Source organism: Triticum dicoccoides, chromosome 3B (assembly GCF_002162155.2).
Source record: "Triticum dicoccoides isolate Atlit2015 ecotype Zavitan chromosome 3B, WEW_v2.0, whole genome shotgun sequence".
NCBI lineage: Eukaryota > Viridiplantae > Streptophyta > Magnoliopsida > Poales > Poaceae > Triticum > Triticum dicoccoides.
Window position 1 is genome coordinate 470,690,355 of NC_041385.1, and position 10,438 is coordinate 470,700,792.

At 42.1% G+C, this 10,438-nt stretch overlaps 1 protein-coding gene across 1 annotated transcript in view; it reads left to right on the top strand.

Moving 5' to 3' along the window:
• Positions 1-3,275: 3,275 nt before the first annotated feature.
• The window catches only part of LOC119279587 (indole-3-acetate beta-glucosyltransferase-like), an 8,727-nt gene continuing 1,564 nt past the window's right edge, over positions 3,276-10,438 (top strand). The window contains exon 1 of the mRNA XM_037560782.1: positions 3,276-3,908. Within this exon, the coding sequence (XP_037416679.1) occupies positions 3,276-3,908 (633 nt within the window). The remainder of the gene's footprint in view (positions 3,909-10,438) is intronic.

Below are 10,438 nucleotides of genomic sequence, written 5' to 3' on the forward strand. Positions count from 1 at the left end.
GTATAAGGATTTCCTTCCACCTATATGGCCCATTTTCGCTGTTTCTTTCCTTGGCTGGATGTCAAATGGGTTCAGTATGTTTCTCGCTAGGTTGGCTTCGCCTTGGTTTCAATTTCTTTCTTTCTTCGATTTCTTCCGTTTTTCTTTATGCGTTTCCGATTTTCTGATTTTCTTGTTTTTCAACGTTTTTCTTCACTTTTTCATGGTTCCTGCCAATTTTTTATGTTTCTTCAAGGTTTTTTTTTCTTATTTTTGTCAGTTTTCTTGATTTTCATTGGGTTTTTCTTTCATGTCTTTTTTTTTGTTTCTTTCTCGGCTATGTTTGGTTTCTTGCTTGTTCCTTCTTTTTATTTGGTTTTCAGCACACATTCAACATTTTTTGTATACATTAGAGAAAAATTTGTATACACATTTAATATTTTGAAATACATGATTAATAGATTTTTTGTGTATATCTAATACATGTTTAGCATTTTTGGGTACATGATCAATATTTTTTACAGATTTAAAATTATTTCAACTGTTTGATTAACAATTTTCAAATACAAGATTGGCATTTTTTTAAATACATGGTCAACATTTTTTTCTATACACATTTAACAATTTCAAATACTTTATTAACATTTTTAGTACGTGGTCAACATTTTTCCTATACACCTTTCACATTTTTTAAAATGCTTGATTAATATTTTTAAATACATGGTCAACATTTTTCTACACATTTAACATTTTTCAAATGCTTGATTAATATTTATTAAATACTTGTTTAATAATAAAATTCAAATGCTTGATTAATATTTTTTAAATACATGATCAATATTTTCCATAGACATTGTGTTTTTTTGTATACATGAGAAACATTTTATCAATACAATTTTTTAAGAAATTAAATGGTTGGTTAACATTTTTTCCAAATGGTTTTATGTAAAGTGTTTTCCATAATAACTTTATCTAGAATATTTGGAATTTTTTGTATACGTGAGATCAAGGGCGAGGATATGGTAGATGATGGTGGCCGTGAGGGTGGAGTTGATAAGAATCAGTTGGTCGCTTCTCTTGAGCATGGAAGCCTTCCATGTCGGGATATGTCCAGCCACTTGAATAATGCTATTAGATTCTCAAAAAAAAACTTCAATAGTACTACCTCCGTCCCATAATATAAGATGTTATTACAAACAATATACTCTACAGAGGAAGCAATATTTATCTGTATACCTGTCTAGCCTTGACTTATTGTACGGGGCATGGGCTGATTAATTTCATCACATCTTTGCTAACTGGTTTCTGTTATCAATCATGTCGTCAGATTTGCAAGATATTCCTATCCATTCCGTATCAAGTTAACCTCATATCCATATTTGTATTGGAGTAACATCCGCTCCACGTTGGTATTCGATATCATACATATTTACATTTGTATTCGTTATAGAAAATATGAAAACAGAATGGAAAGTGCACTATCTTATCCGCATCCAGTGGCATTCTTTCCAAGTGTTGATGTTTTTATCCAATAAAATCTATGAAAATGTTATCTAGCGAACATCAGTCATGGGGATGGTTCCAGCGAACATCCTTTCTACTGTTGCATGAATCTCGGTGCAAGGCCGCTGCCAGTCTGCCACGTAGATTTTCTGGAGTTGTTCGCTGTAATCCTCTCTCTGGCCAACACTACCTTGTTAAACTCCCCCCCAAAAAAAAAGACGTGGGTTGGGCCGGACTCAATATCACGCCCACCTGCCTCGGTCGTAGGTGGGTGTACCACTTAGATTGTAGAGCGGTTTGTGCGCACTTGCGACAAACCTGCTATACGCATATGAAGCTATTTTGTTTTAAATTTGTTTTTTCATTTGAAACTTTGACTAGAAAAAAATCATAAAATCCCGAAATTTCTTCTTCGTTATAAGATAAAATGTCCCTATTCTTTTATTTTCCTATGTGTTTTTTACAAATCACAAAAGTTGCCATGTCTTACAGAACAAGTTATAACATGCCAAGTTTATGTAGGTAGCATGACATTTTTTTAATTAATAACTTGGCATTTTTTATTATTTAGAGGATGGCAATGTTAATATGAAGAGGATGGCGGTTTATCATTGAGAGGATTATTTTCAATGGTATGCCATTTTTATTGAGAGGATGACCGTTTTATCATAGAGAGAATGTCATTTTTATTATTACTGGCGTGTCATTTTTTAATTAGACCTGGTAGATTTAGTGTATGTAGCATAACAGTTTTACTTAGGTACTGTGGCATTTTTATTATTGTTATTTCTATTATAAAGAAGATGCCATTTTTATTAATAAGAGGTTGTCAGTTTTATTATTAAGAGCATGCCAATTTAATAATAAGGATTGCATTTTAATCAATAAGAGGAGACGATTTTATTACTAAGAGCATGGCATTTTAATAATTAAGAGGATGGCAATTTTATTTTCAGTGGCACGACATATTTATTAAATTTTTGCACAGCAAACCAAATAAAGTTAAGTTTTACAGCATGGTATTTTTGTTTTTTGGTCCATAGCAAAAACAGATATTCACTGTTTATACATCATGACAATTTCTTTTTTTTTAGATCATGGCATTTTAATAAAAAATAATATTCATGGTATTTTTTGAAATGAAACAGTAAAATGATATCTATGGGCCAATCGGGGTCGCCCTGGACCCCCACCACAGCGAACAATCGGGAAAGGATGAAACGTTCGCTCGATCAACCTTCATCGTTCGATGGCATCCTCCTCCTACTGGGGGTCCAAAATCTAAGCGCTCGAACTTCGTACTAAAGCAACGACACTTTGAGATGGAGAGAGTGTTATCAGTACAACTTTGTTTCCGGCAGATGAGGATTCGTCTCCAGGACAGGAGTCAGAAAAAACCCAGCAATCTGACGACTATATGGTCATCTTGCTAATACAAATTGACAAAGGTACCCAAGATCACAAGTGAATGAAACCGAAACGTGCTGATTTGCACATATTTCCCACGTTTTTCATAAGCAGAATGGCATAAATCCGATCCATGCACATGGATAAACTGTTGTCAATACATGGCCTTGTCTTTTCTACTAAAAAAGAAGGGAGTTATTGGAATTAATGGTGCCAGAACAGAGCAATAAACCTCCTCCATTTTCACCACATATGCATGCATGTTAGCCTTCGCATCGCATGTTTATAATCGGGCATACCTCCCTCATCCGATCCTCAGTAACACTGTCAACTTAGCACAAGATTGCGCACGTTCTATTCTCCCTGCAACCAACCAAGAACCAACCATGTCCATAGCCAACGTCCTTCTCGTGCCCTACCCGTGCCAAAGCCACATAAACCCCATGCTACAGTTTGCCAAGAGGCTGGCGTCCAAGGGCGTGCCCGCCGCCCTTGTCGTGACCCGCTTCATCGCCAGAACTGTCCAGTTCGATGCCGGCCCTGTGCGCGTCGAGTCCATCTCCGATGGCCACGATGAGGGCGGCCTCCCGTCGGCGGCAAGCGTCGACGAGTATGTGGAGAGGCTGGAGTCCAGTGGGTCGGCGTCCCTGGCCGCGCTCATCGAGGAAGGCCACTTCACACACGTGGTGTACGACTCGTTCATGCACTGGGTGGCGCGCACGGCGCGGGGGCTGGGTCGGCCGGCCGTACCCTTCTCCACCCAGTCGTGCGCTGCGAGCGCTGTGTACTACTACATCAACTCCGGGCTGCTGGACGCGCCGCCGCCGGGTGACAACTCGGGGGTCAGGAGCGAGCCGTTCGCCGGGTTGCCGAGGCTGGAGAGGTGGGAGTTCCCGTCCTTCGTGTTCCATGACGCGCCGTACCCGGCGCTCACCGCCCCCGCGCTCGCCCAGTTTGCTGATCGGGACGTGGGGGACTGGGTTCTCGTCAACTCGTTCGATGAGTTGGAGTTCGAGATAGTAAGATCTAACTTTTTAGGTTTCAAATGATGATGTTTTTATCCAAAATAAAAGATGTTCATTAGTTGCATATTGAAGATCAAGAAACATGATCCGTGAAATTTGAACTTTCGATTTGTGAGGTTTCATTTCTAGCCCCATACTAAGTCGAGCCACCCTGAAAAAGTTTCCGGAAAGAGTGAAACCTTCAGTAAGAAAGAAACTGCACGTGGGGAAATTTCGAATGAAAATTTAGAAAGTTCTACAGGTTCCTTCTTTCTATTTATTCTGGATTTTCCTTTTGTTGAGTTTTCTTTACCTTTTTTTTAGAAACTTTTGAGTTTTTTTTCTTTTTGAGATGGATCTTAGACATATTTGATGGGCTTAAAATGAGTCACATGAGTTGGGCCTACACGAGTTGGGCTTAAAGTGGGTTGGTGTTTCTGTTCGAGGAAAGTATCGTTTTCCCCCTCAAATCCTGTCTGATGGACCGATTTCCCCCCAAAGTCTAAAACCGGATCAATCAGCCCCTAAACTCTCCAAAACCGGATCAATTCTCCCCCATGGTGGTTTTGCACCAGATTTAGGTGGTTTTGACTAGTCTCCTTGCTGACTGGACATTGCTGACTTGGCAGATTTCAGGTGTTTTCATCGATTGGGGGAGCCGGTCGACCAATCAGCCCCCAATTCAGGTGATTTCGGTCCAACCTCCCTGTGCCGCGACGGCGTCAAGCACGCCCAACCTTGCCGCGACGGCGTCAAGCACGCCGGCGGCGTCCGCCGACGCCGCCATGGCGTCCGCCCTGCAGTCGGCCTCCACGCCGCCCGATGGTGAGTCAACCGCCCCCCTTTCTTTCCCGTCGAAGTCATCTACTGCATGATCTTAGTTTAGGAGAAATCAGAGCTGCGCTTAGAAGTCATCTACTGCACCCAATTTTGCTGCCATGGCAGGCAGATGGTGGAGGTGTAGGGTAGATCATAGGAAGATTGTTTTTATGGGTAGGTCCTGAGCTATGTAATGAGGTAAAGATTGTTTTTTTGGGCAGGTCTTGTCGATGAGGCAGCAGATGAAGAAGAAATAAGTTATGTGTCACTACATTATTTTGGCAAATTTGAGACAGTGGATGGATTGCTTGTATACAACGGAGGTCTGATGATTACTTTTCCGTTCAATAGGAAAAGCCTAAAGTTTGAGCTTTTGTTGTCTTATGCTGAGGACATGTATCATGTAGAAAGAGGACATTGTAGGGGGGATTATAGTTACAAGATGCACTGGCTTGTTCCAGGGAAAAAACTGAGTGAGGGTTTGCAATTTATTTTTGATGATTCAAGTGTGGAGAAGATGTGGAATGCAACACCTATTGGGTCATGTGCAGAGATCTATGTGGAGGAAGTGCAGTTGTGTGAAGAAGCAGTAAAGCAGTTGCAAAACAGAGTAGATGATGTGCCTGTGGTAGATGATGTGCCTGTGGTAGTTTCAGCAACATATTCCAAGCATAAAGGTAGCAGATTTGCATTGGTAAATGTGGATGCTGTGGAGACAAACATGGTCGATGAGATGTTTTTATCAAATGTAGCAGCTTCAGCAGAACACAGAGCAGAGCCAGAAGTTGTTGTAGGTGTGAAAAGGACAGCTGCTGAGGAAGAAAATTTGAGGATAATAAGTGAGGCTAATGACTTTCTTACTACATTTGAGAGTCCAGTGAAGATTAAGAAAAGTAGAGCAAGTAGAGTTGCAGTTAAAAGAAGAAAAGTACCTCTTGCAGCTCCAGTTTCAGCAACTACATCTTCAGGTGCAGCTCAAGGTGCATGTGCTCCTCCTCCAACTCCAGGTGCAGCCCAAGGTGCATCTTATTCATGTCCAGGTGCATCTTCTTCAGCTCCAGTAGGAAATAAAGCAAAATCTGCAAAGACCAAAGCAGTAGCAGGTACACCACAGAGAGGAACAATGCCACAATTTACTCAAGGACAGAACCCAGCAGCTACTTCTGAATTTGAGTATACATCTACATATCATGTTCAAAATGGAACAAGTGCTAATGAAGTATTACATGAAAATGTAAAAGAAGGAGAAGAAGGTGATGATGAAAGTGACATTGACTACCAGCCTTTGTCAGAGCACAGTTCTGCTGAAGAATCAGAGGCAGAGAAATTAAGGAAATTAGCAAGAGAAATTAGGAGGCAGAAGAGAGCAAAGAAATTAGGGGATGCTGTGGGGCCTGTCATCAAAGATAATAATGTGATTGAAGGATTGTCTGGTGATGAGAAGCTGGATGGCATAGAAGATGATGTTGTGTCATCAGATGATGACTGCTCTTTTGATGAGGAAAGTGATGGTGAGGGGGCCACACAGCTAGTGAGAAGGAAAAGTGAATGGAGAAAATATGACAGCAAATCAGAAATTCCTACATTTGAGATAGGAATGGTTTTTAGAGGAAGACATCAGATGAAGAAAGCTCTAATAAAATATGGCATTAAGAAACATGTGCATATTGCTTTCACAAAGGATGAAAATCATAAAGTAGGTGCAAAGTGTACTTGGCCTGGCTGCAACTGGATGATCTATGCTTCTAAAACTACTAGAAATAAGTGGCTACAGGTGTCTACCTTTGTAGATGAGCACCATTGCATTCCAAGAAGAGATAACAAACTGGTCACATCAACTGTTATTGCTACAAAATATGGTAGGCTTATAAGAGCAAATCCAAATTGGAAGTTAGAAGATTTGAGGAAAACTGTACTTGAGGACTTATTTGCTGATGTGATAGTTGCACAGTGCAAGAAGGCAAAGAGAATGGTCATGCAGAAACTATTGCATTCCACTGAAGGAGAGTACTCAAAATTATTTAATTATCAGTTAGAGCTGCTGAGAACTAATCCTGGAAGCACAGTTGCAGTGAAGTTGGACCATAATGAAAAGGATGGGTCATATGTATTTCAAAGGTTTTACATGTGTTTTGATGCCTTGAAGAAATGTTTCTTGGCAGGTTGTAGAAAAGTTATTGGCCTTGATGGTTGTTTTTTCAAAGGTGCTTGCTATGGACAGATGTTGTGTGCTATAGGAAGAGATGCAAATAACCAGATGTATCCTATTGCTTGGGCTGTTGTGGAGAAAGAAAATTATGAGTCATGGTTCTGGTTTCTTGCCAAGATAAACTAGGACTTGAAAATAAGCAATCAAGGAGATGGATATGTATTTATGTCAGATCAACAAAAGGGACTTATACGGGCAATGGAGGACATTTTTCCTAAAGCTGAGCATAGAATGTGTGCAAGACACATATATGCTAATTGGAAGAAAAAACACCCAGACCATGATCTTCAGAAAAGGTTTTGGAGATGTGCAAAATCACCAAACAAAGTGATTTTCAACTACAACAGGGCCAGGCTAGCACAATTTACTGTTGAGGGTGCAAAAGATATGATGAACACTGATCCAGTACATTGGAGTAGGGCCTACATGAAGCTGGGGTCTAATTGTGATTCAGTTGATAACAACATGTGTGAATCTTTCAACAACTACATCCTGTTAGCTAGGTACCTTGCTATTGTCTCAATGCTTGAGTGGATCAGGTGCAAAATTATGGTGAGGGTACAAGAAAATAGAGGGAAGTCAGTTAACTGGAAAGGAACTATATGTCCCAACATTTTCAAAAAACTGAAGCAAAACATAAGGAGATCAGGTTTCTGCCATGTGCTGTGGAATGGGAAAGATGGATTTGAAGTGCAAGAGCATGAGAAATTCAAATTTACTGTTAACTTGCAGCTCTGGACTTGCTCGTGTAGATATTGGCAGCTGTCAGGTTTACCCTGCTGCCATGCCATTAGTGCTATCTATAAAACAGGACAGAAAATTGATGATTATATTGCTCCTTGCTACTCCATAGAAGTGTACAACAAGATATATGATCATTGCTTACAACCTTTGGAGGGAGAGGAGAGTTGGCCTATTTCAACAAATCCAAAGCCACAACCACCTGGTCACATTAGCTTGCCTGGAAGGCCTAAAACAGAAAGAAGGAGAGAGGAAGGAGAAAAACCTAAGGGTACTAAGATGAGCAAAGTAGGTGGCAAGATCACTTGTAGTTATTGCAAAAGGCAAGGACATAATAGATCAAGCTGTAAGAACAATGATGGAGCTAAACATCATGGAAATGCTCATTTGGTCAGAGAAGCTGCAAAACAAAAGAAGCAAGACAAAAAGGCTTTTGATGCTCTTCAGACACAGAAAGCTGTGCTTGAAAAGCAGGTTAAGATGACACTTGTTAGTACTAATGAAAAATTGGTTGCTTTTTGTTTCTACTAATTAAAACTTGGTTGCTTTTTTGTTTATACTAATAAAAAACTTGTTTGCAGGCTGCTGATATAAAAGGCAAGGCAATGGCTGTGCAACCTAGGCCAAAGAAGTTGGAAGTTAGAAGAAAACCAGGAACCCTAAGGATCAATGAACCTACATCTCAACAAAGCTCACAGCCAAGCTCTCAACAGAGCTCACAACCAAGCTCTCAACCTAGAGTTCCACAACATTGTGTGTTCAACCTTGCTGCATACAAGGAGGCACTAAATGCTAAGAAAGGGCCATCCATTTGATTACAAAATTTGTGATATTGTGCTAAATTTGTGCCACACTTGTCCTAAATTTCTGCTTCTGTTAATTTGAGGCACAATTTCTGCTACTATAATTTTTTGGATTAAAACAAAGAGGACAACAGAGTTGAAAACATTTATGCTTGAACATCTTCAGTACATTTGATCACTGCATTTGTTCAGTACTTAACTAGAAACTCTGACAGTGCATACATAACTGCATTTCTCCAGTACCTAACATACAAACTTAACATAGAAACTTAACTGCATTTCTCAGTGCATAATGAACTAGACACTGAACTAGAAACTTAACTTCTCTATCTTCACTTCTGCATGTCCTTCATCTTCTTGATGCGGTCGGAGTGGCGAATGCCGACGCGGATGTAAGTCTCCGCCTCGATTGGCATGCTCCTGTCGCCGAGCTGCGGGATCACCGGCGCCACCACGTACACGTCGTCGTCGGCAGGCGCCACCTCCCCCTCGCTGTCGTCCTCCACATCCACCACCACCTGCTCCTTCTCGCTGTCCTCCACATCCTGCTCCTGCTCGCTGTCCTCCAACACATCTTCACTGCACTCTCCGTCGCTGTCAGAGTGCACAATAACCTGCTTCACTGCAGCTGGTACAGCGACCACGACGCCGACGAGATCTTCAACTGGAGGTGGAGGGGGGCGACGGCGGGAGCGGTACTCGTACCACCTGGCACGCTGACGCGGATCTGGTGACTTCTCCGCCTCATTCATAGCCCAAAGGAAAACAGAGATAGCTGGAATGGGACGGCCGTCGGGGAACATTCTCTTCTTCTCATCATCAGTTGCCACAACGATGAGGCCCCTAGCGTGGTCCACGCACATCTGCAAGCTCGGAAATCTGTTGTAGATCTCCTCCACATCGGCCCTTTTCTCTGAATCCCCCTTGCAGAACCTGCTCACAGTTTCCTCCCACCGATCTTGAGCACGGCGAACATCTCTTGCAGTCTTCTTCTTGGGCGCCATCGCCGGCATCGAGAAGCGATGGGAGTGGGTGGGCGAGAGGCGAAGGGAGTGGATGAGAATGGGGAACGGCGAGTGGATGAGAGTGGGTGGGCTAGTGCTGTCTGGGCGAGCGTGGCCTTAAATGGGTGGCTGTCAAAGCGGTGGGTTCAGTTAACTTCAGACAACGCTTCAGAAAAATTCAGACAACCAAAAGTTCAGTTATCTTCAGACACAAGTTCAGACTTTTTAAATTTTAAACTCAAGTACATTTGTTCACTCGAGCTTACATAGGTGGTTCACTAAGATACTACATCACATCTTCAAAGCCATGATAACAGCAGACACAATGCAGAAAAAGATGGCAAATTTGTACATCTTTTTGCTTCTCTGAAATTCCTTGGCAAGAACATCCATTTGTTGAGCATGCTGCGCTTTCAAATCCAGCACATAAACATCAGCATCACCAATGCTGCACTTGGCATCCATGAGAGCATGCTCCAGCTGTGATTTCTCGGTCTTGAGCTTCCTAACCTCTGTCTTCAGCCGATTCACAACATCTCGCAGGTCACCTAATAGCGTACTGACAAACTTATCCAGGGGATCATCATGCCACTTGAAGTAGCCACAGTCATATCCCTATTCAAAAAATTGTGCAATTTTGTCAAAAGAATCACGCAAAGACTTGCTGCTCAACGAAACAACAAACAGAAACGGCGGGCACAGATCCTTGACTTTGCAGTGGCTGCAGTTTTGCTTACCAGAGATTGGCTGCAGTTGTAGTATCGATGACCGGGGTTGGCAATGCTCCACGAAATTCACCTCGGAGCCTTGACTTTGCAGTGGCACACCTTCTCAGGCGAGTACGCCATCGGTGGCTCCCGATATGGCACCGGCGACTGCCCTGAGAAGGCCATGGACCACGGCGACCGATGACTGCTTGACGAGCTAGCAGACGCCATGGACTGCGGCGAGCGAGGGGACGGCGATGGG